The 26,213-nt window shown below is 49.9% G+C and overlaps 1 protein-coding gene across 4 annotated transcripts in view; it reads left to right on the top strand.

Annotated features, from left to right (window-relative positions):
* Positions 1-17,211: 17,211 nt before the first annotated feature.
* Positions 17,212-26,213, top strand: part of ITPKB (inositol-trisphosphate 3-kinase B) — an 88,934-nt gene continuing 79,932 nt past the window's right edge. For all 4 annotated transcript variants that reach the window (XM_045537163.1, XM_045537164.1, XM_045537166.1 and 1 more), the window contains exons 1-2: positions 17,212-17,458; positions 18,712-20,823. In XM_045537163.1, the coding sequence (XP_045393119.1) occupies positions 18,916-20,823 (1,908 nt within the window). In that variant the 5' untranslated portion in view covers positions 17,212-17,458; positions 18,712-18,915. The remainder of the gene's footprint in view (positions 17,459-18,711; positions 20,824-26,213) is intronic.

Raw genomic sequence — 26,213 nt, 5'->3', positions numbered from 1 at the left:
CTGGCTGAGGAACAGGGGAACTGATTATAATTATATTAAATGGTCTATTACCTGCTTACTCCTGAGTCCATCTCCCATGAGTCTCCCGTCCCCACACCACAGTCACACCGAGCAGCTTCTCCATGGACATGCCACGTTCTCTATTGTGCACATTTGTGGGATCCCCACTTGGCATCCTGTCCCCCCCTAATAATGCTTCCTGGTGATGTGCATGTTTTTATCCAGGCCTCACTCACACACCCTACAGGCCTCAGGAGGATGATTCTACTCCCAGCTCCTGCTCCAGTCTGGACCATGGTCGGCCAAAAAAATCCACAAAAAATTCCACATCGCAGGTAAACTATCAATCAGGGCAGATGTGTGACTTCATTTGACCCGGTCAAGGTGAATCTCAGGAATCTTGTTGGAAATACAGGGGCAGAATTCTTCTCTTCTGGTCTCTGTACTCTGTGGATTTTCTCCTGAAACAGCTGCCGCCATCTTGGAAAGCTACGGATGAAGCTGACACACCCAGGAAGGCAGAGTCCAGAAAATCATGGAAAATAGGTCCAACGTCCTGATCAAGCCATGCCTGAAGCTTCATTCCTTTAGACAAAAGGTTCTCAATTTAAAGGTGTGGGTGAGTAAATAGTACTGCCCCTTTGGACATTTTTGAAATGTATAGTGTTCTTCTGGTTGTCACAGTGATTGGAGAAGTTACTGGCATTTAGTTTACAGGTGCCAGAAATGTTAGACATTCTGCAATGTGTGCACAACCCCCCTTGGCAGAGAACTGTCTCTGATCCTGCAAGATTTGTGCATGTCTTACCCAACAAAAACATTAGCGACAATCCTGTTGTTTTAGTTTAGACCTCCCCTCCCCACCCCCATCCGCAAGGGGATGACAGGAGCCCCTTCTCCGCCTCCCACGGCCAGTGCTTGCCTTTGTCATCACGTGAACCTCACAGTTTGGAGAAGTGTCTGTTTATTTCTCACTCCTCCAAATGCAAACTTCTTGAGCACAGAAGCTGTGACACATTCCGTGAGCTTAACAGAGCTCCAGGTAGGTCGCAGGAGCTCAACAAATCTTTGGTAAAAACCAGGCAGGCAGATGGAAACAACCATTTGTCTTCCAATTCTCTGTTCCCTGTCCCCTGCTGAGACTCACCCATTCCTTTCTGACCTGTGATTTTTTAACCAGAGCCTGTCAGTTCCGTGAGTTCCCAGATACCTTTCCAGGGAATCCCTGCCCTCGCTCCTGCCTTGGGTTCCTACTCCTTTCTCCGCGGCTTCCTTCCTCCTGTTTCACCCACCCAATCTTCATCCTCACTGCCCCCATTCCCAAAACGGAGCAGTCGGATTCCCCATCCTGCCCACAACACACCTCTGACCAATGTCCGCATCTGAGTCACGGGTTCCGAGTCCCCTGCAAGCTTCGCAGCTGCACCGGGGTGCCGCCCTCATTCCGGGAGGGGAGCAAAGAGAGCCGCCCAGCAGCTGCTGGAATGTTCTGGTAGGTATTCCAGTCCTGTAAAGTGGATCTGAAATCTAGAGAAACTATTCGATCAAGACTCAATGTTCATTTTTTCCTGTGCACGTAAGTTTCATTTTTATTATCCAAAGAGGACATTTAAAGAGGAATTCTTTTCCAAGTTCAAAAGGAGCCCAACCAGCCCTCCTGGTCAACGAGCCCACGTTGCCGTGAGAATCAGCTTTGGTTTCTTCCTGCTTTGCCCAGGAGCCCACGTGGATCATAAAAGAGCAACATTAATCGTCAGTGACTCCTTGCACTATTACCCTGGGACGGGCTCCAAATTCAGTGGAGTTCTTTTGGTGGCAGGGAACAGAGGGATTATTCAAATCCTCTTGCCACAATGACAACAATGACCGGGAACGTGCACTGAGCACTTGCTCTGTGATCCCTCCAGAGATGGTGTCATTCACTGTCACAACAGGTCCATGTGCCGGGCGTAATCGTCCCTTCTTTATCAACGCAGAAATGGAGGCCCAGAGGGACTCTCTCAAGGTCAGGGAGCTACCAACGGGCAGCCTTGGATGCTGACCCCCAAAGAAAGAAAATAAAAAGGGAAAAGGAGAGGAAGAAAGAATGCAGGAAATGTTCTAGAATGGCACAGTAGCAACTCCTGGAAAAACAATAAATTAAGATTGCCTAAGAACCCTGATCTAGAATCGGGAACCGAGGCTGTGCAAAGGCTTGCGTGTCAAATACGGCACATTTTATCCTCATCATCACAATAATCACATTGTGTTTTCTTAATGCGTGGACTGGGTGACTGAGGAGGACTCTGTGTTGTCTTCTCCCCAAAACAATAAACAAACTTCCTTTTATGAAAAGGGGACTACAAGAACAATTCAACGCAAACACGGTATTCTGGAAAAGCACACGTGACACTTCACTGTCCTGCTGGGACTTCAGGGACGGTGGAGTTGGACGAAGAGCGGAGGACGAACGAGAGTGGCAGAGGATTTGGTGTGGAGGCCTCCTGGGCGGGGCTCAAGGTCGCTGCACTGTGACCTGCCACGGACCACTCTCCGCGCTCTGCTCCCCCCGGGCCCTGCGTCGGGGGCCCCGCATATTAAACACACGCACAGAAAATAACACACAGAGGGCTTTGTCACAGGCATGTGGTGCTCAATGCCAGCACTGCGCACCGTGTGGCCCTAAACCTCCGTCCTATCGACTGACACTGTTCAGGCCCCGGAGAAACGCTTCTCCGCCTCTCTTGCCCTGTATTTTCAAAACAAAAAGTGACCCTATCTGAGTGCCGTGGTTTGTGGGTTGCGTCACTGCCAGCGCTGGACAGGGACGCTGTTTTTGGAGTGTGGGAAGATTTGAGCAGTGGAAGAACTTGGATCAAAGACAAATCAGTGAACGTCGGGTCCTTCAGCGCGGAGGCAATGTCTTCTTGTACAATGAAGCATCATTCCCGGGGAACGTCAAATATCCGTTTTCTCACTTCTCTTTGGCTTCCCGTGTGCAGTTCTAGAGGCCTCACTGGTATGTGCCAGAGTCGCACATGGCGGCCTTGGGATGTTTGGCAATATTAAACCCGTCTCTTCAATTTGTGTATACAGTCAATTCTCACTATGTGAAGTAGGCTTGCTCGTTGTGTGTTTCTGTTTAGACATTTTTTAAAATATATTGTTGTGTTGTATATTTCAAAGTAGCTACAAGAGAGAATTTTGGATGTTCTCACCACAAAGAAATGGTAAATGTTTGGGATGATGGATGTACTATTTACTCTGACTTGATCATGACATGATGTCTTAATGTATACGTATCGAAACATCACATTGTGCCCATAAATGTGTATGATTGTTACGTGTCAATTTAAAATAAAACAAATAAAAATAAAATGCATATTGTTGATTCATTAACAGTGAGCTCACGACCAACAGCACTGGAACCCATACCCGAATGACGCTTGTCTGATACACTGTGTCAATAAAGCACATCCCAGCCTCTTGCAGTGGGTAACGCTACATAGCGCTTCAGCCCTGCGCCTGGGGGCCATGTTAAACAGTGTAATCACTTAGGAAAGGCACACAAATTTAAAAACAGATGTCGCTAAATAGACTAAGGAAAGGACATGTGGTTACGAGAGGTGAAACAGGAAGGCAGAGTGTCACCTTGTTTGATCTCGGCTTAGAAATGCGTTGGGAGGGTGACAAATTTTTTACTGCTCTTGCACCTACCTGCAAATGACCTACAAAGCGCTGAGGATCAATTGGGAGGTTACCAGAAATTTTAGTGAGGTAGCAAATTTGTAAATACACAATCTGTGAAGAATGAGGACTAATAGCATATGGATCTAGATGCAACTCGTGAAGTGATACTCATTTTTTGTATTATGTTAACGAGTTGAGACTGAAATGCTAAAATTGTAAATAGCTTTATTTTTATAAAAAGATGTCACAAGATTTAACTACATTTTCCATAAAGTAAATAAAAAATTTCATCTGTGTTTAAATAATTTTGATCTCAAATGTTCATGTTCATTCGTTATAACTTGGCTTTAAATTTTAATAGATTTAAATTTAAATGTTTTAGAAGAAAAATGACTTTAAAAACATATGATTTTAATTTTCTGCATTTTCTTTATATTTTTGTGAAAATATATTAAGATTTTGTGCACTTTGAATGCAATTGCTTTTATTATTTAATTTAGATCACTGCTGATAATGGGAAGCAAGTTATGTGAACATCTTTATAACAATAATATAATGTTGCTAAAGTGAAGGCAAGCAAAATTGGTTTTATGGAATAAATAATATGTTAGTATGCGAATTATGCATGTCTTTATTTTGTTACTCATGTAGATATTGGCAGCCCATTCACAGAAGAGCAGATATGTCCTATATCAGGCATTAGATTCCCATAAGGAGTGAGCAACCCAGATCCCTCGCATGCATGGTTTGCAGTAGGGTTCGGGCTCGGGCTCCCGTGAGAATCTAATACTGTGGCTGATCTGACAGGAGGCGGAGCTCATGCAGTGATGGGAGTGATGGGGAGCGGCTGTAAATACAGATGAAGCTTTGCTCACTCGCCCTCTACTCCCCTCCTGCTGTGCAGCCTGGTTCCTAACAGGCTACAGACCAGTACTGGTCCTTGGCCAGGGAGTTGGGGACCAAAGTCCTGTAATAATGAAATTCAGATGTCTCAATAGTTTGTTGACTTGCAGTCTTATAAAAGTCAGAGCTTCAAGGATATTTTAACATTTTATTGTTACAAAGAGAAATGTATTAAGGTGGAGGATAGAATATATTTTATGTAACAACATATTGTCTTAATGTATTACTCCTTAATATGCAGACCCGCAGTACTGGGAGCTCCAGTCAGGCTTTCCCGCTGGGACCCATTTGCATCTTGGCGGGCAGCGCCTGTGGAGACTGGGGTACCCAAGGCACTTTGGGGTCCGTGTGCCGGAGGAGGCGCAGCCCAATTTAGCAGATATTCTCATAACCCCATCAGGTCGAGCCCCAGACTGCAGACAGCAACTGTGTCAATGAGTTAGAAACTTTCCAAGAATGGTGCTAAACACCCTCACAGTGTTGGAAAAGGCCAGGCTGGCCGCCGGGAACACAAGGATTAGGAAAATGCACGGTGGCTGTGACGGTCACAGCAAGGAGAGGACCCTGGAGAGGCGGAGGGGGTCAGAGGGCGTTTGTTCTGCTGAGCAGAGCATGAAATCAACACACTTTGCCGACCAGCTCTGGGGGAGACACGGTGGATCTCTCCAATGGGACCACGTCCCGGTCCCGGGTGTCAGGACCCATTCTGAGCGTGGAAGCTTCCGGGGACACAGAAAGAGATCTGGGTTCTGCCTCTAGTTTCCAGTTTTTGTACTGACGAGCTGCACGACCTTGGACAATTCCTTTAACCTTTGCAGGCCTCTGTTTCCTCGTCCCAGAAACAAAAGCACAGTCTTAGGGATGATTTTGAAGGTCCCTCTTGCTTTGCAACTGTACGATGTATCTGCCAGAGGGATTCCGTCTGTGTGTGTTGGATGGCTTCCAGTCTCAGGATTACTTATTCCAAAAGGCAGTTGTTCTTTGCTTGCTGGCCTCGGGGAGAACCCAGACATTTTATGATGTTCTGGGGAAGCCGGGGTGGCAGGGAGAGCCCGGTGGCCGTGCCCTCTGCTCCAGCCTGAGTCACTGGCGCCAGCCCAGCCTCTCTGTTGGAGGTCATCCCACCCTTGCTATGAGGTCAGACACGCTACCTTCAGGGAAATGCTCACAAGACAATAGCTGTCTTTGACAATCTGAAGTCCTTTCAGCTACGGTAGACAGCCCTTGAATTCTCTAATGGGGTTCAGCTGATAACTTCTTTAAACCATGATTTATTTGCATTAACTTAGTCCATAAAGATTTAAATGGGGGATGATAGTACCTGCCTCATAGTGTTGCTGTGAAGAGTAAACTAGTTCATACAGAACTTTGAACAGTGCCTGACACAATAAATCCGGTAAGAGTTAGCTATTAGGCACCTACTGCATGCTAGGCAGGGGTTCAGTGCTGGAACACCAACGGAGCAAGATCAGTTCCTGGAAGAGTGCTCAGAGGCCAGGTGGATGTGTGCACAAGGGTCCACCGCGAGCGGTCACACAACACAGGGAGAGACTGAGGTTATGGGAGTGCAGACAAGGAAGGTACTGATGCTTCAGGGAAGGAGAGAAGAACGAAAGATGAGGTGGACACCTGCCACCTCCTCATGCCCAACATCACATCCTCCCTTCTGCAGAACCCAGCTCTCTTGGGGAACCCACTCCAGGTAGTCACATAGGACTGATCCCAGAGGAGGGCAGGTCACCCAAGTTTGGCCACTGAAAATATTCTATCTTCCTGTTGAAGTCATCGGCTCAGGGGTGAGCATGAAGCTCCCCACTGGGACAATTAGAAAGCTCCCCAGAACTTTAACCAGACCTATCAGAAAAGCATTCATTCTCGCTTTGTCTGGGATCATGAGATTTAAGGATAGTGCACACCTGGAGCTCCCAGTGTGACCGTCTTTAACCTTAGGTGGGGAGAAACGGATCCTAAATCAGGGGAAAAGCTGGGTGTCAGGGGAGAAAGAGAGAGAGAGAGAGAGACAGACAGACAGACAGAGAGGCTGTGACATTCTCTGAACCTCTGAGCCTGAAGCTACAACAAGCAACTCCAGGTTACAGGAACCAATAAAGTACCCCTTAGCCCAGACTGAGTTGTGTTAGGTTTCTGGCGTTTGCAACCATCAACCCTGGCGAATACAGAAAGCTTTAAAGAAGAGAGTACGAGTGAGCTGGAATTCAAAGAACATGTTCACCAGGCAAAAAAAAAAAAAAAAAAAAAATGACATATTAATCTTTGAGATTCAGGAAGAAATCATAATTCCCAGGAATTCTTGAGATTTCTCAAAAAAATCATTGTTATTCTGTATTTTTATGACACTATTTACATGTTTTTAAGTAATAACAAGTGACCACAATAACAAACAATGAATTGTGTTCCTGTGGTAGTAGGGTTACTATGTTTCGGAGGTTTTCTGTTTAAAAAAAAGATATAATAATAAATGTATAATTCATTGTTGTTATGAAGAAATAAATGGTGCTTATAGATTATATATTTCAATAACATAAAAATAAACTGCACCTGATATAGACAGTTGATAATAGAAAACATTAAAAGAAGAGAAGATGAACACACACTACATACAAAAGAAAAGTCACTAAAAATGCAAAGATACTACCACAAATACTAAAAGTTATTATTCTCAAAATGAAATGTTCGAACAGCTTTAATTGCCCTACACAATAATCTCGATCTTTCTTTCGTGACAACTATTGTGCATGTGGAAAGACACCTTTCATTTGGTGTTCACACAGGTCGTATTAACGACGGGCATCCAAAATCGTCCTCAGACGGCTTCTTTCCTTAAACCTCACCAACCCCCCTGTGCTAGCTTCAAACCTTCCTTCTGCAGCTTCCTCACCTCTCTCAGCCTTCGTAGAACTGAAGAGCATTAGGTTCTTGCTCCGGATTAGGCTTTGGCTTAAGAGAACGCTGTGGCTGGTTTGATCTTCTATCCAGACCACTAAACTTTCTCCACATCAGCCGTGAGGCTATTTTGCTTTCTTATCGTTCACGTGTTCACTGGAGTAGCTCTTTTAATTTCCTTCAAGAACTTTTCCTGTGCGTTCACAATTTGGCCAAGAGTTTGGCTCAAGAGGCCTTGCTCTCAGCCTCTCTGAGCTGCCAACGTGCCTTCCTCACTGAGCTTAATCATTTCTAGCTTTTGAGTTAAAAACGAGGGATGTGCAACTCTTCCTCTCACTCGAACACTTGCAGGCCGTTGCAGGCTTATTAATTGGCCTAATTTTAGTATTTTCAGCAGGAGGGAGGGCCGAGGAGAGGGAGAGAGATGAGGGCATGGCCAGTCAGTAGAGCAGCCAGAACGCATGTGTTTATTAAGTTCACGTCTTACAAAGGAGCGGCTCGTGGCATCCCAGAACAATTGGAGTAGAAACCTCAGAGATCACAGATCACCATAGCAGATATAATAAGATTGAAAAATGTGAAATGTTGCAGGTGTCACCAAATGTGACACAGAGACACAAAGTGAGCACACGCTGGTGGAAAAATCGTGCCAATGGACCTACTGGCTGAATGCAGGGTTGGCACAAACCTTTAATGTATAAAAAAACGCGCTCTCTGCACAGCACAACAAGGCAAAGCACGATAGAACCAGGCACACCTGTACGTGCGTGTGTTTGAGAGGGAGACAGTGGGAAACAGCCGATCCTCCAACCCCGACGGCTCCACGTCACACGCAGCCAGACACCGACCACTGAGCACCCCACTCCCCGCCTGGTCTCCCTCCGCTGCTCCCCCTGCCTGGCCCCCGCCTGGCCCCGCAGCTCCCCCCACCTGTTCTCTTGCCCCTCCACCGTCTGTTCTCCACCAACAGCCAGAGGACTCCTTCTAAAACCTGAGTCGGATCGTTTTACTTACCTGTTCAAAACCTTCCAGCAGCTCCCCTTCTCGCCCTGGCAAAGCCTCGACCGTCTCCCTGACCTTATTCTCTCTGACTTGCCCGTCACTTGCTCTGCCCCAGCCACAGTGGCCGTCTTGTTCCTTGACAGCCCCCCGCCCAGGTGTGCTCCCGGAGCCCAAGTTCCTGGGCAGGGGCAGGTCAGCAAATTCTTATGAGGTGGTCACCAAATGGAAGGAGTGTGAGGATTCCATATCATGTCATTTAATCCTTCAAGAACCCTGTGGGTAAGCAGCAGTACCCATATTTTGTGGATTAGGAAAGTGATTTTTCAGACAGGCTCCCTAACTTCCAAATCCACACAGCTGTACGTGGAAGAGCTGGGATTTGCACTTATATCCATCATGGATCTTTTTTTTTTTTTTTTTTTTTTGAGACAGGGTCTCACTCTGTCACCCAGGCTGGAGTGCAGTCAAAGCTCACTGCAGCCTTGAACTCCAGGGCTTGAGTAATCCTCTTGCCTCAGTCTCCCGAAGAGCTAGGACTACAGGCGTGTGCTACCACACTCACCTAATTTTGTTTATTCTTTATTTCTGTAGAGATGGGGTCTTGCTATATTGCTCAGGCGGGTCTCAAACTCCTGACCTCAAGCGATCCTCCTGCCTCAGCCTCCCAAAGTGCTGGGGTTACAGGCATGCACCACCGTGCCTGGCCCATGGTGAACTGTTTAACTAAAGGACCCTATGGATGACAATCAAATGATGAATAGGGAAAGCTCAGGTATTTGGCATCTTATACCAGGACGACAGGAATGGCTTCTGCACTGAGCTCTTTGGGGAAGTATCCTCTTAGTCTCCAGATCAGTCCAGATAACCTCTCTTTGACCTCTCATAGCCCCAGAGAATACGGCTGCCTTATTTTCCCTCCTCATTCTGAGATAGCTTAAGGTCTGTCTCCCTCCCTAGAGACAGACTGTAAAGCACCTTGAAGTTATTCCCGCTTGCAGGTGTTCACGGCCATGTGTGAGTGGCCCTGAGACTGCTTCTAAGCAATAGAGACGATGGGATGTCACTCCTGTGATTATGTCGTATAAGACTGCAACTCTGTCTTGTGAGCAGACTCTCTGCTGCCTTCGCAGCGTGCGTGCTTTGATGAAGCGGGTGGTCACGTTCAAGAGGTCCACGTGGCAAAGCACCGAGGGCAGCCTCTGGGCAAAGCCAGCAAGTTGCTGAATCCCAGCAGTCGAGCCAGCTTGGAAGCAGATGAAACCCCAGCCCCGGCCAACACCTTGAGTGTCGCCGGAAGCAGAGAACACAGCTAAAACCACGTTGCATCTCTCAGAAACACCGAGATAATAGATACCTGTTGTTTTCAGCTGCTAAGTTTCCGGTAGTTCGTTATAGCAATAGATAACTAACACACGCACTTACTCAGGTGTGAGCTCCTGAAAGCTCCAGTTGGTGTTTGAGTGTCTTGCTTGTCTTTGAGGTTTTAGTGCTCAGCACCGGAGCTCTGTATGTGTTTCTGGCCCCACTGAAATGTTACAGCAAGTGTCACAGCGTGTGGTCCCAAGGACAAACCGAGTGGCACGTGGTGAGTTGGAGAATTAAAGTTTATATTCGTGGGCGGGCTCAGAGGGGTCTCCTCACCAAATTCTGAGCCCCGTCTGGCAGATTTTTCCGACTTTTATTAAGTTGGGGTGGTCCAAGGGGTGGGGTCTCAGGTGGCTAAGGTAATAGGTTAGTTGATGTGTCAGGTGATAGGTTAGTATTATGTTGATGTACCAGGTAATAGGTTAGTTGATGGGCCAGGTAACAGGTTTAGTGTTATGCTGATGTGCCAGGTAATAGATTAGTTGATGGGCCAGGTGATAGGTTAGTGTTATGTTGATGCGGGTCTTCCGTGAGGGGTGGGGGTCTTAGGTGGGTGCTGCGCCAAGTAATAGATGGGGCTCTTCCTTATCAAACTGGTATCTGTCTCTTTCTCCTCTGATATATCCTCCATGTTGCCTCAGAGGGATCTTTCTAGAATGCCGTTAAATAATAATTTAATTGTGTCACTCTTTACCTAAAACTCCTCAGTGGCTCCCTCTCCTTTTTAATGAAAACCCAAGCTGTTTAGCATAGTAATTAAGGAATTTCACCATATGTCCCCAAACTGCTATTCCAGGCTCCTGTCCCCACACTACAGACACCCCCGTCACTCAACAGTCCAGCCACATGGACTCACTACTCCACACACCTGCTCCTCCATGGCTCAGGGCACTGCACATGCTGTGGGAGACTCTCCTTCTTTTCCTAGTGAACTCCTATTCATCCCTCACAGCCCACTGAAGTATCACCCGCCCCTAAAGCCTTCCCATCTCCTCCCCTAGCCCAAGGTCAGCCCCACCACTGTGCTGTCGTGGTACTGTGAGTGCTGTTATACCACATATCACACTGAATTATAATTATTTTTAAGCTTGGCTTCCCTTCTAGTCTTTGAGTTCTCTTCATATCCTTCTCTTTCCCTTCTCGCTGCCTGCAAAACCCAGCGATGGTTTGATGAGTAAATGAACAGCATCAATAACAATACCCAAAGCTGAAACAAGGATCAAACAGCAGCTAAACAGGCTGCATCCGTGGATCCACAGGAGAAGCTCTGCAGACACCTGACCTGTAGACTGAGGGTGGTTTGCAAACAGTATAGATACAATCTCCTGTCACTGGTGCTGTCCCTTCATTGTAGGGAAAAGAGAAATGGGAGGCACAAGAGACTTCCCTTTTGTGCTGGAGACAGCTGCCTATTCTGTGTTAGGGCATTGCATGGTGACCATCTCCAAGCCTGTCCTCAAACACCCAGTATGCAAACCTAACACTTCCTTCTCATTCCTAGATTAAAGGATGGATGGGCTCAGAGGCCCGCCTGGGCTCTCCTGGACTTCCTGCTGGAGATCATTCAAACACAAGGCCCACTGTGGCAAAACCCCAAAGAAAACATTTTGTGGATTTCCTGTAACTTATGTGTCCCGATGCTCTTTCTCACCACTTATTTTTGTCCTCAAGGGTCCACAGATGTCACATAAATCCATTTAGCCAGAGAAGGGTGCTGAGACTGTGCCTCACCCCTTCACCCTCTGAGATTTAAAACGAGGGCAGCCTTTTCGGTTACAAACAGGCGCGGGGTGTGGGAGGGATTTCTGCCGAAGGCTGCAGTGCAAAGCCGCAGTCAACGCTGAACTGAGAGCAACCGACTCGGTTTCACTGAAAACCAAGTCTTGACAGCACTTTGCAACAAAAGTGTGTAAGTTGGCTAAGTTCACATTTAGATATGAAAAACAAGATCACGTCTTTTCAGTCGTTCTCATATCAGTTCATGGTTGTTTACAGACAAGGAAAAAATATATATATATAGATAAACCACTGGCTCAGATAATGGCTGTTCTACCGCTTTTGGGTCTCCATGAGTAAATGAGATTTGCAACAGACACAATGCAACAACTGTGCAATCTGTTGTTCGCATGGTTAAAAAAAGACCATTTGTAACTAGATAATTGTTTCAGTGTGCACATGTGCATGGGGTAGATCTATAAGCAGCCTGTGCTTTGCTGCAGAAATATTTCAGATCAGTTTGGTTTTCCTGTTCCAGCACCACCATAAAACACCCTCTGGATTTAGGAGAGGCAGAAATTCCTTCTGCTGTTGCCCTGAGTTGGAGACAATAACCGGTCAACAAGCATTGTCAATTACCTTCTCTACACCAGACGTGGCAGATACAAACGAGAATAAGTCCTCAGAGAGGAGGACGCGAAAGGTAGCAGATTATAGCTGAGTGTGTAGTGAGGGAAGTGTTTAGTAAATGTTTGATGAATGAACGAATAAACGAAGAATAAGCTATTATAATAATGAAGGGTGCTCAGGAAGACATCTGGCTAGGACCAGGGTGTGGGAGGAGGAGGAGGCCATCAGGGAGGGGTTCCTGTGCAGGAGACATGGCAGGATAGATGGGAGAGCTGAAATGATTGTAGGTGGGCAAAGACACAGAGGTCAAGACAGGTGAGGAAGGCAGAGTAGCCAGGGAGAAGGATCTGGAAGGTGAGAGATGGGTAATCAAGTTGGAGATACAGGTTGGGTAAAATCGTACAGGCCTTGAATGCCAATCTCAGCACTCTTATTTATGTTCGCCTGCAAGAGTGGAAAGACAACAAACAGCTGATACAGACAAATAAAGGTTCTTGGAGAAGGAAAGGAATTTGCACGTCTCTTGAGCCGTACAGAGGACAGGATGACTGGTCCCACTTGCAAGCCTGAACCATGCTAGAGTGGGAAAGAAGAATTAGTAAGACAACAATGTAGATTTCCATGGAAACACAACATGGAGTTCCCCGGCAGGTGACTGGACCATTCCAAGTGAATGAACTAGTGTTCTGGCACCTCAGCCTCTCTTGGGTTTCCTTGGCCTGAGTCCAAGTTAATTGGGAAAATCAAGGAGCCAGACCCAAGGTTAGTCAGGGAGCCTCTACCAAGTCCAGCGCACTCTGAGAAAACAGCCTGTAACTCTTCAGCAACTAGCCCTTCTGGCTGACTTCCAAAACTATAAGACTCACCTCTTTCTGAAGTATCTGGTTGGCTCCCCATCTGGAGGGTGATCACATAATAAATTGTCTGCTGGGCCAGGTGCAGGGCTCCCATCTATAATCCCAGCACTTTGGGAGGCCGAGGCAGGAGGACCACTTGAGGCTAGGAGTTTGAGACTTGCCTGGGCAATATAGCAAGACCCCATCTCTAAAAACAAAAACAAAAACAAAAACAAATTGTCTGCTTCTCCACATTAGGAAATTGCTAAAGGCCTAGCAAGTCAGGCCTGAAGATGGGTCTTTCTTATGATTAAGGCAGTTTGGGTTGCAAGGAACAAAGCTATACTCAGCACCAGTAAATGCAAGTCTGTTTTAGGGACGCACTTTAGGCTCTCACATAAACTAAGGGCAGACAGAGATTCCCAGCAGGCCTCGTAGGAACAGGATCTGGAAAGCCACCAGCGAGCACAGCAACTCCCTGCCTTTCTCCCTCCATGGCTCGCGTTAGGCACTGTGGGGTCCCTGTCTTGACACATCTGTTCTGTGCTCCCCTCTCTAGTCACCAGACATCCTTTGCCCATTCCTGGTTCTCCCCGACAGCTCTCGAAAGTGGCCTCATGCATGGGCCTTGTGATCTTTTTGCTCAGTTCCAGTAAGGAAGATTCCAAAGTCCCAAGCAAGGAACTCAATTGGGCGCTTTGTATTTTCACGAGGATCCTTAGCCAGCCTGCGGATCAGCAGTCTTTGGGACCCTTGTCCAGCCCGGTCTAATTAGCTACAGGTCAGAGTGGTCCTCGCTCAGGGAGCAGGACAGGAAGAGCACGTGTGTGGGCTGTGAACAGACATCCCTTGTGTAGTTTTCTGTGCCCGAATATGGCGTAGCTGTCTAGATGTTATCAGACTTCAGAGTTTCTGAAGCAGGAACAGAAAGAAACTGCTCAGCCGGACCACAGGCTCCTCCACGGATGCTGGTGCTGCCCACCGGGAGATCGGGATTGCTGCATGCTGAAGAAGCTCATTCTAGAAGCAATTATTTATCGAGTATCTGCTATGTGTAAGGCAGATTCTGTTCTAGCAACACTAAATCTTGGATCCTTTTTTGGTATGAGACGCTAGGGGGTTGAAAGCCTACTTTTTAAAAAGCATATCTTTTGGAGCACCTAACCTGTGCATTATCTAATGGGATGTAATGAGGACACCCCAGAGCTGGGTGTTACAACGCTTGCCATGTTACAGATCTCAAAGCGGAGAGAGTTTCAGTTACCTGCCCAGGGGCACGTGGCCACGGTAGATGGAGGCATCTATTAGAGCCTCAGATCCCTCTGAGCCAGGCCTCCCTCTTGCCCTCCTCGGCACAGCTGAAAGGTGGTGACACATTTCTTGTTCTGGATGTGCTCGTGGCTCTTGCCCCAGACTGGAGGGCAGGTGTCTTCACCACCCTGTCTCCAGTAGCTATGGCAGCCCTGACACACAATAGCCATCGTTCAAAACCTGAATGAATGAATGATTTATTTATTGCATTACCCAGATCAAAGGGAAGGTGAGGGAAACCAGTGAAGAAGGGTCAGGGGACAGGGAGGAGACAAAGGGCAGGGCAAAGGGGCTTCCTTGTTTGCAGCCTAGGTCTGTGCTGCATGGGAGAGGATGTGGCGACCTCCCTTAGGGACACGCCTTGGCCTCAGTCATGCCTTGGACCAATGGTGTGTTGGGAACCTTAGACTAAGTTTTCAAGCGATGAGTATAGGGGAAGGGGAAGGCTGACGGAGACTTTGCCACTAGCCAAGCGCAGCAGTGGGAAGTTCTTCTTGCTCTCTGGGAAGTAGAAAGTGGCTGATGGTGCTGATTCCTTGGTCCTTTTGCATAGTGATTTGTTGGGTTGTGTGATTCATCTATTTTTTTACATTTAATAAACAGGAATAGATCCATCCAGCGGGGAGCTAAAATGTAAGGCTAAGAAGATAAATTCACCAGGGTCCTAGCCCCTGAAAAGCTCACTATCTTGTTAAGAACAAAGAAAGACAGGAAGATTAAAGATTATTACACGGTGCACACAATAATTTTACAGTTACGTACAAAGTAGAAGGAGGACACAGATATTTCTCAGACACGACACCAGAATTAATTGGTCCACATCACAGAAACATGTGAGTGAATAAATGAACGAATGATTTGACATTTTACCCAGAAGGGACATTATATGTCAGGCATTGTGCTTGGCACCAGGATGAAGGCCAATAACATCCTTATCAAAGGCCGTACCTGTCCATAGCTGTGTTTTTAGAAAACATCTGTTAAGTATAATTACTATACAACAAATGACACATTTGTATTACAATTTCATAATTTTTCTCATGTCCATTTAAAATCATGGAAGACAACTAGGTACTGCTTCCAGAGGCAAGAAGCCCACCTTGCTCCATCTCTTTCCCACCTTCTGCTGCTCTTAGTGGCACAGTTAGAATTTTAGAGTTATCATCTATTCCTACCTCCAGCCCAAGGTAGGACTCTCTTCTGCATGTCACACCTGATAGCTGCTGCTGCCTTCTGAGTGAGAATTCTTCAGGCTGACTGTATATTCAGGAGGTCTAAGTTTCTCAACTAGGGAAGGCTGATGATGTCTGGCCCCGAGGTGACAGTGAGGTTTCTCAGGGCTTAGGAAGCTAAGTTTCTGTGCTTAACGTATGCATTGCTAGATCCTTCGGTTGCTTCCACCTTGACACCTGAAATGGGTGTTGGCCTCTCCTAATGGTGGCCCCTCAGCCATAAACTCTGATGATTGTTCTCCTGGGAACTGGCAGCTCCTCATTCTTGCCACTAGGGAACCAAATTAGGGGCAAGGATAGGGCTAGCTTCTCTTCCTTAGGAACTGCTCAGATCCTGAGTCAACATCTGAGAACTCTGGGCTCTTTTCACTTAACCCCACTGGGGGTGGGAGGGGAATTAGATTCAATCCTTCCATTGCATGTTTAGAAAAATTAGAAAGGATTCAACAGTGTCTAATTCTCAGGAATTCTTGGCAAGAAGAGCTCTTGATTTCAGATTTAGCATGAGTCTTTTCCTGATTGAGCAGCAGGTTGCTTTGCTCACTGAACAGTATTGTTACATAAACAAGCAGGAGATATTTGCTGCAAGCAAAGTCAAAATTTTCATCTGAATTTTAGCTAATCAGGATTTAAGAACTGATTCAGATTTTAGACTTTTAAATCTCCTGAGTCTTACAGCTGTGTTTCTCCCCATTTCCACTAAATACTGCAGTTTAAGATTTAGGGAATTATGCAAAACACACTGGCCGTGCTAAGGGTTTATAATGGGATAGGATCCTGTGGCCAGTAATGTTAGCTTATGCTCCTTCCCCCTTTTTTTGCTGATGGTAGGGGAGAAAGGCTCTGGAAAATTGTTGCATCTGCAGGAGTCTGTAGGAGCAAGGGGGTTTCAGACATTACTCAGATCTTCTTAGTTCCAAGACTATACTTTTTCTTAAAATAACTTTTGAGAATTAAGTGCAAAGATATGCAAATGTCACATTTGCTGTGTGCATTTGTAAATGTGCAACGTAAAGGTGTATTTATGCATCTAGCAATTGCACTGCAAAACCATCTGCAGCTCATAGCCCCACCAGTCTTCCAAAACACTACTGTGATGCACTTAAATTCTTCAACTTTGCAAGGAGGTGCCCACAATGCACCTTCTTTGAATTTGCATAATTGTGTGCAAGAACACAAACCGTTTAGACAGGATTTTAGCCTGCTTTAAATGCTAAAAAGGTCCCCATGATTTGTTTAAAACACACACTCAAAACTTTATTAAAAACATTTTTTTTTTTTCAAAAATAGTTTCATCAAGCTAGACATCAGCAAGCCTCGATCGAGGGGTGGAAAATGAATTGTATATCTTTAAACCGCAGAAGTTAAAAGGCGTTTTTTTTTTTTTGCTCGCTAACAATGGAAACTTTTTTTTTTTTAAGTGTTTCCCTCCCTCGGTCTTGCCAAGCAATAGAGAAAAAAAAAAAAAAAAAAAAAAGAAGAAAAGAAAAACTTGTTCCGCTGAGTTCAACCCCAGACAGGCTCACAACTTCCTTCCTGCTTTCCTGCCCCCACCCCCCGAGCCTCCGCCTTTCTACCTCCTCCCTCCTCCACCCCCCCCAACTATTTTTTTTTTTTTTAATCGTACACTGAACAAACACTGAAGTAGCCCAGGGCAGACACTGACAGGGGTAGTGTCTCCAGCGCCGGGAAGGGCGTGCAGGGCCGGCTTGGCGTCGCCACCGTCCGGGTCGCTGGGCCCCTGCACCGGGGGCTTCTCCCCCTCCTGCGCACCCCCTTTTCTGCCTCCCGTAGCCTGCTGCGGGAATTATTTCTGGGTCTTCTTTCAAAGCCAGGTCTGCGTCTCCGGGCACACAGTCTGCACGGGACCGGGAATCCGAGGCATTGCAGGTACGCGGGGCGGCTTCTTCCTAGTCCTGCCTCCGCACCCCCTTCGCCCGCTCTGGGCGTTCCAGGGTCGGGAACGGCGCGAAGGGGTAGGCTGGGGCGGCGGAGAGGAGGGGACTTGATTGTGGAGGGTGGCGTGGAGTGGCGGTGGGGACAGGAGCAGAGAGGAGTTGTCGGCACTTCTCCAGCCCGGCTTCCGGGCCGCTCGCGCCGCGCCCCGGGGAGTCGGCGGGCTCGGGCCGCGGGCGGCGGGGCCGGCGCCGGGGAGGCCGCCGGGGATGCGGAGGGGCCGCGCGGCGCTGGGGGGCTCGGGGCGCCGGCGCGGGGTGGGGCGGGGGTTGCAGAGCCGCAGGCCGTGTGCGCCCAGGGCCGCCGCCGCGCTGTGGCCGTGCGCGCCCCAAGTTCCTCCGAGGGGGCGCGGGTCCCGGAGCCGCAGGGGCACCGGCGTCCTAGGTGACAGGACTGGCCGTGCACGCACACACACACGCACACACACACACACACACACACACGCACACCCCACTCCCTCCGTGGGGGGCGACAGCAGGGGGACGGCGGGTATTGGTTCCGGTACAGGGGCCGTGCAGAACCTCGGCCCCGGGCACGCGCAGGCGCGCCCACACTTACAACACACACTTGTTCAGGGACAGGCGACAAGGCCAGTGCTGGAAAATGCTCCGGCCGCAGCCCCGCCGACCACTCGGGCCTTTGTAGGCCGAGAGACGCAGCCCCAGGCCAGGGGCGGGAAGGTAACGGCGGCCGCTGGCGGCGGCTCAGGGAAGGCAGGGCCAGCCCCGGTCCCTCCGAGTCGTCCCTGATGCCCAGAGAGCGCGGAGCGGGGACATCCCGGAGTCCAGGCGGGGGCTGCCCGTTTCCCTCCGCAGCCAGGGTGTGCCCAGGCCGAGGGGAGCCGGCGGCGGTGGCGGGAGCGTCCTGACCTCGGGGCAGGCGGGAGCCAGCCGCGCCCCGCGCGGGACACTCGGGGACCGAGCAGTTGCACATCGGCCGTCGCGCGCCCGCGTGGCTCCGGAGACGAGTCTTAGAATTTGGAACTTGAAGGGACCTCAGGGCGCATCACAACCTGGGGCGGGGGGCGGGGGGACACCTATAACCGCGCTGGCGACTGGGGCAGCCGAAGGCCCCCAGTCCTGCAGGTGACACGTCCAGGGCGCGGGGTCCCAGGCAGACTGCGTTCCGGGGGCGGCCCCCCAGCCGCGCCCTCGGGGGTCCTGACTTCTCTCCTCGTGTCTCCACAGCGGCCCGGCTGTTTATGGAGCCCTGGGCGGGGGCTGAGCCCGCGGTCGTGCCCCCCGCCCGCCGCCCCGGCCATGCCGCCCCGTGGGCGCGCGGACCCGCGGCGGGGCCTCCGGGGCTGAGCCGGGAGCCGCGCGAGGAGGAGGCGCGGGCGGCGCCGCCGGAGCGGGAGCCGCGGCGGAGGGCAGCGCGGCGGACCGAGTACTATGGCCGTGTTCTGCTGTGCGCTCAGTAGCCTGGTGATCATGAACCGCGAGGCCAAGAGCGGCGGCGGCCCCGGGCCCAGCGGCAGCGAGACGCCCCCGCCCCCGGGGAGCCCCGGCAGCGTTTTCAGCCCCGGGAGAGGCGTCTCCTTCCTCTTCCCCCCAGCCGAGTCGCTGTCCCCCGAGGAGCCCCAGAGCCCCGGGGGCTGGCGGAGCAGCCGGCGCAGGCTGAACAGCAGCAGCGGCAGCGGCGGCAGCAGCGGCGGCAGCAGCAGCGGGGGCAGCCCGAGCTGGGCTGGCCGCCTGCGAGGGGACAGGCAGCAGGTGGTGGCCGCAGGCGCCCTCTCCCCGCCGGGCCCGGAGGAGGCCCAGAGGAAGCTGCGGATCCTGCAGCGAGAGTTGCAGAACGTGCAGGTGAACCAGAAAGTGGGCATGTTCGAGGCGCACATCCAGGCGCAGAGCTCCGCCGGTCAGGCGCCCCGCAGCCCGCGCTTGGGGAGGGCCCGCTCGCCCTCCCAGTGTCCCTTCCGCAGCAGCAGCCAGCCCCCTGGAAAGGTCCTGGCTCAGTGCGCCCGGAGCGAGGAACGGAGGACAAAGTCCTGGGGGGAGCAATGTCCGGAGACGTCAAAGGCCGACTCTGGGAGGAGAGAAGGGCCCAGCCCGAGCCCCTCGCAGGACACGGAGGGAGTGGCCCGTCTCCCAGGCCGGGCTGACCCGGCAGGATCAGGGACGCAGAGTCCAGCCGCTTTGGTGAGGACGGAGAAGGTTGTTCCTGCCAGCCCTCCCTGGGGCTCGCCCCCAGCTATGGAAATTGACGAAAGGGTGTCTCTTTCGGGAACTCAGAGCTGCCCGGCTCCCTCATTGGGGCCTGTCGCAGCTAGCATAGTGGTGGACACAGAAGTGGCAGCGGGAGCCACATCCTCTGGGCCACACGGTCCACAGGATCCCGCCCTCGCTGAGCGGTCGGCGAGGGCCCGCGAGCCTGAGGATCCGCACCCCTGGGAGGCCCCGGTGGTGAGGCCGGGGCAGTTTCTGGACAGTGAGCCGAGCCCAGCCCCAGGCAGGGGCGGGCCCCGTGGCTGCGAGCCCCCTGCGCCGGTGGGGAAAGGAACTCTGCCCTGCGCTGTGCCGGCCTCCAGGGCGCCTGAAGCGGGTGCAAAGCCAGAGGACACGACGCCGAGTGTGCAGAGCTCGGAGCCCCTTGATACCCCGAGCTGGTCCAGAGACTTGCGCGCAGTGGGCCCCGGGGAGGCCCGAAGTGGGGCCCTGGTGGGCGGAAGCCCCCGGCAGCCCTCGGACCGAGCGGAGGAAGGGTCTCCAACGCTGGGCTTGCTCGGGGGCAGCCGATCAGCGCAGCTGGGGACTAGAGAGGTGGCGGCGGGAGTTCCTCCTGGCAGGATGCTGGAGCCTTTGCCTTGTCGGGAAGCGGTGAAAGTTCTGAAAGAACCTCAGGACCTTCCTGGAGACAGGACGGGTGCGCAGCCTGGGGGCGCCCGGGCCTGGCAGGGCCCCGCGGAGGAAGCCGGTTTGGCCTGGACGCGTGGCACGGGGGTACAGTCGGAGGGGACTTGGGAAAGCCAGCGGCAGGACACAGACACCCGCCCCAGTCGGGAGCTGCTGCCCCCAGATGAGAAGGACAGGCCTGTGCTGAGAGAGGCCTGCAGCCCCGGCACCATCCCCGCCGTGGTCATCACAGAGGTGGGCGCGCAGGAGCACGGCGGCCTGGGGGAGGTGCAGGGAAGCCCCCTGGGCAGCCTGCCCCTCCGGAAACTGTCCTCCTCCTCGGCCTCCTCCACCGGCTTCTCCTCGTCCTACGAGGACTCGGAGGAGGACATCTCCAGTGATCCCGAGCGTACCCTGGACCCCAACTCGGCCTTCCTGCATACCCTGGACCAGCAGAAGCCCAGAGTGGTAAGTCTTGCCCTGAGATTTTTGTAGAGCTCATGCTGCTTTCAGCAGACCTTTGATCCCCCATGTGTCCCCCTCTTTCTGACTTTCTACTGAGTCATGAAGACTCTGACTGGGGCCCCCAGGGACAGTCAAAACTACCAATTCTCTCCAGGTGTGTTTGCTGGGGTGCTGACCCGGCACTTTGTGGCTTGGACCAGGAATCCGGGTGACTTCTGCTATTTCCATGTAATCTCAAGGAACAAGTTTTTAAGGTACTTCCTGTAGGTCACCACTCTTGTTGGGAAGATAATACTCATCAATGTCACCAAAAACTTCCTGACGAATCCCCAAAGCTAGGAACAGAGCTGCTGAGTGCAGCTTTTGTCTGATCAGGGGAAACACTTGATCCTGTGATTCATTCAGACTGAGGAAAACTGACAAGGATGTCATTGAATTAACTCAGCCTCTGCGGCTAGGCTAGGAGAAGCAGGGACGTGATTCTCTGACAGCGCCCCAAAACCTGTAGCTGTGGTTGTGGCCGATCTGCTGGGTGAGGAACCACCAGGCCTCAGTATGTGAAGTCAGGTCATTGCAATGTTCAGTGTGGTCAGCGTAACTGAGGTGCAGTGTGATGTGTGAACTCAAATGCAAACCTTGCTTTGAGCTAAGCAGTTTCGTTAGTGTCAGATTATCACACTAGGCTGAGTTGCCTGTGATAGGCATGTCAGGTGGATACCTCCTAGTGGATGTGCACTGCTGGCTGGTATAGGTCGACATTTCAGGTATGTTTTCATGCGAATCTGGTTTGGTTCATCCCACTGACGTCTTGTTCCGGCTATGGCAGTAGACAGGAGTTTATTTCTATCACATGGTTAATCGCAGTTGAGGGCTGTTTGTACTCTGGAGGATCAGAGCGTCTTACGGAAGACGTAAGAGTTGAAGCTAGCACTTCTGGAAAGGTCTGGACTTTCTCTTAGCTTTTCCAGAGAGCACGGGGAATTTCCTACCTCAGCGTGCGAGGGGTGGTTGTGCTACCGTGAGGGAAAGTCTGCATTGTGTTGTGGTAGGTAGCCTGCCGAATTCAACGTGAATGTCGAACACTACTCATTATACCCCAGTAACTTCCTCCACCGCCAATGAAGGCTTTCTATTTCTACCGTACATGCTTCACTAAGGTATTTTGGATATCAAAGTGTGTTTCTCTCCAACTCCCATTTTAGAAATCACAGTCTGGATTTTTGAAGGCCAGGCATTTCTTTTCATGAAACTGCTTTCTGCCAGTGATCTGGAAGCAAATGTGCATGCAAAATCCGGCCCCATCAGCCTGGCATTTGTGGCCAGCACAGGGCCCCGGGCATCTTGCACCTGCTGTCAGGACTGGGCAGGCCACCTTTAGAGGGGGGACGGTCCACCTGGCAGGGCAGGTGGAAAATGCTTCTCTCTGAAGGTGTGGCTCGCCCTTCTCTGCCTTCCTGCCCAGCAGGTAGAGGCCTAGTGAGTAAGGGAGAGTCCCTTGTCCCATTCCTCCCAGTTGCTTTTTTTTTTTTTTTTTTGAGACAGAGTCTCACTCTGTTGCCCGGGCTAGAGTGAGTGCCGTGGCGTCAGCCTAGCTCACAGCAACCTCAAACTCCTGGGCTTAAGCGATCCTCCTGCCTCAGCCTCCCGAGTAGCTGGGACTACAGGCATGCGCCACCATGCCCGGCTAATTTTTTTCTATATATATTTTTAGTTGGCCAGATAATTTATTTCTATTTTTAGTAGAGATGGGGTCTCGCTCAGGCTGGTCTTGAACTCCTGACCTCGAGCGATCCACCCACCTTGGCCTCCCAGAGGGCTAGGATTACAGGCGTGAGCCACCGCGCCCGGCCTCCCAGTTGCTTTTGAAATCCCAACGCATAGTGGGCGCAGCCAAAGTCGCTTTCACTTGTTCTCCAACTTTCCATTCGCTCTTTCTAGTGGTGCATTAGCAGCTGCTGTTGGCTGGTTATCAGAACGATTCGTATGTCCTGATGTTTGAAAGGGCTCTTGTCTGGAAGAGAGTTAAAGGGGAGATAAATAATGGCAGATGATAATTTGTTTTTTCATTTGCCAGAGGAGTGCCCACTAAGAAACCAGGGGGGTTGGGGTGTTTTCAAGTTAGCTACCAAGTCCAGAGGTAGAAATGAGGCCGGCCTGTTGGTCCAGCCTCCCCCCTACCTCTAAGCAGGTTTTCAGACACCCACAGAGTAGAGCCAGGGAACGGCCGGCTTTGCTCTCTGAATCACGTGAGACTGATGGAGAGAGAGAGAGAGAGAGAGAGAGAGAGTGTGTGTGTGTGTAGAGGGGAAGGATGGGTAGCCAACTGGAAATTATGGGATCCGAGGGACTTTGGAGCTCTGGCTGAGTGCTTCCAGGATAAGCAGAGTTTTCTTCTTGCACAGATTGTTATCTGTAACACCAAAGCATCTGTTCGTTGGATCAAAAGTCACTTGATTACCTTAGATTGATATTTTGTCTACAGAAGGCCAGACATCTTGATTGACTGGGCCTTTCTGTGTTGGGTAGATCAACCCCAGGCCGGCTCTGTCTGAGCGTCTGCCACCCTGATACGTCGCGTTCCCTTTTTCGGACTTTGCTGCGTCTGTCTACACTGCTGCACAACACTCAAGCCGCACACTCTCTCCTACGTGCTCACGCTTGCTTCCACTCACCCTCACGGACTCACACACACAGGACTGAAACGGCATGGTCAGCGTTCCAGTCGCACGGCTGACCCTTGGCCCTCAGACCCATCCCAGACACTGAGAATTTTGGGGGGCCGCCCTGCCTGCCCACGGAGGTAATTCACAGGCCTCCTGCGGCACAGTCCTTGTTCCTGCCTAGGAGCGAGCGTGTGTGGCGTGGTGTGCAGGCCAGAGGCGACAGCGTATCTGCTTATAAAGGCCCGGACGCTTGAAATCTGCTCTGAAGTAGTCGTGTCACACACCTAGTGTGCAGAGGCTTTAATTCGGGCACATTCACACTTATCTGTTCTCTGAGCCCTGAACAGGACCATGCTGCACTGAACAAGGATGGTTCTCTCGTTCTTTCACACAACTGAAAATTAATCAGCAGTTCTTTACTCTGCTGTATCATTCCATGGAAGAGTCTCTGGGCCATTGGAACACCAGGCTTAAAGTCCTGTATTAAAATATGAACGCATCTTACTTTAAAAAATAGATTTTATTGATTTATTCCAAAATTGTACTATCAATTATATATACCAAAACAAAAACGCTAGCCTAGTTACCTGGGGGATTTATAAGGAAATATGATACAAAACCTTTGCCTTCCTGGTGCTTACTATTTTCTAAGGGCTGCTGAAATTTTTTTCCTTGGCCTGTTTTTTTTTTTTTGTATCGACTAGTTTTGTTGTCTTTTTTTTTTTTTAAGTGAAAAACTAACTCATACACATAGTAAAAAATGCAAACAGCTTAAGGTGGTGTTACGTGGTTTTGAAAAGTGTGTCAAAATTTCAGTTTTGGGTAAACTAAAGTAAAATTTAAAGCCTTAGAGGGGCACTTCAAAAAATGGTGAGTAAACGTTTTAAGTGGAAAATTCTTTTTTGGAGGAGAATGGTGAGAGCTCAGATTTGTGGGGTTCTGAGTAGGCAGGCTGCACACGCTGTTTTTTCACTCTCAGGTAGGCAGAGAGAATCTTCTGGCAAGGCCTCAGCAGGTGTCAAATCTGGGAGGACCTGAGTCATTGACGTGAGGCCCCAGGTGTTACTCTAACCTGTGTGGGGACAAGGAAACCAAGACCCAGAAAGGCAAAGGGACCCAGGAACACACACACCGAGGCTCTGCCTCTCTGGCTTGGTTTTCTCCTTTTAAAATGTGCGTATTCCATGAGGATAATCTCATGGGGTCCGTCTGGTCCTAAATCTCTGTGACTATATAATTCTGGACATTTGATTCAAAACCTGGTGTATGTGACGTATGCATAAGGTGTCCAGAGTGTAGTGAGATTTCTCTGGTGTATGGCTCAGGCACCGAGGCCAAAACTGGGCACCTTTTTGTGCTTTTGCTTGAAGCCAGCTGACTGATCTTCCTGTCTGCTCTCTCTACCAGAAGAATGGCTCTTTGCAATTTCCCACTGAACAGGCTTTGTCAAAATAAATCATCAGTGCAGTACCTAAGACTTTCATTAGACTGGTAGTAGAGACTGCTGGGAGGATGCCAGAACTTGAACCTGAAATGTAAAAGCTGCATTCTGTTTAAAAACAAAAAGGCTTTGGCCCCCTCTGATATTAAAGTTTGGAAACTGAGGCTTTGTCTACACAGAGCCAAAACATCACATGAAAGACCTTGTCTTTGCAAAGATAGAAGTATTCAGTCAGCTTAAAATCCTTTCAAATTAAAGTGAGGCATAGAGAAAAAGAAAGGTTGATTCTCAACATTGTTACTTTTCATGCAGATGTTTAGGCTTTGCAAAAACACAGCTGAAGCCTTACCTAGCCTTGTAGGTTTTATAAGAAAATATATTAAGCCAGTTGGTTGCTGCTTTTACAGAAATGTAGTTCAGGTGTTATGTATTAATAATCCTTTTCAGAACTTCTGTTTTTGAGTGCTGAATCGCTACCCAGTCCCTTTTCTGATTTTGTTGGCACACACCTGTTAAATGCAGTTACAGATTAGATTAGGTCTGTGTAGTTTATTTATATTCCTAGGAGTATTGATAACATTATTTAGGCTTGTTTTATTTTGTCAGGTTTCAAGTTAGTTCTTTCTAAAGGTAGAATTTTAAAGTATTTAATGGAAAGAATTTTGTATCTTGATAGGAAAAACTCTGTAGACTTCAGATAATCCGCAGGTGATTTGGAATTAACTCGGGAACGCTTCTCAATTGTGTTGTGGTCACACCAGCAGCATGGAGGGTTCTGTGGGTTTTGTCAGAAGAGACTTTGGCATCGTGGGTTATGTACATTGTGCTCTCAGTTGCACGACAAGAAAGGCTTGCAGTGATTTTTCTGTCCCTCGCTGGGTAGAATTGGCATTGTGAATGACGTGTTACAAAACTGATGGCACCAAACCCAACTGTGAACTAGTTGGTAATACGAGAAGTCCTTTAGGGTACCAACAGCCTCTTTGGGATTCTGTGTGACCAGACTGTGTGCCCTTCCCGTGGTGACAGGTGTGCTGCAGGCCATCTCAAGCAACATGGAGCAGAAACACCTGGCATCTCCTTCGAATCCATGGGTCCAGTCCATCTGACTGTGGAGGGCCCCTGTGGAAGTCTGGAAGAATCTGCTGACCTGGTGCTACGATCCTATAGTCAAACTCGACTTTCTGTAGTTCTGCCACCAACCTTAAGTCTCACTGAGGTCCTCCCAGACCCCCTCATCATCTTCTTACTGGGCCCCCTTCATTCACCCCATCTTCCTGGTGACGACG

The sequence above is a fragment of the Lemur catta genome, chromosome 25 (assembly GCF_020740605.2).
Source record: "Lemur catta isolate mLemCat1 chromosome 25, mLemCat1.pri, whole genome shotgun sequence".
NCBI classification, from domain to species: domain Eukaryota; kingdom Metazoa; phylum Chordata; class Mammalia; order Primates; family Lemuridae; genus Lemur; species Lemur catta.
This window is presented reverse-complemented; position numbering and strand designations above follow the sequence as displayed.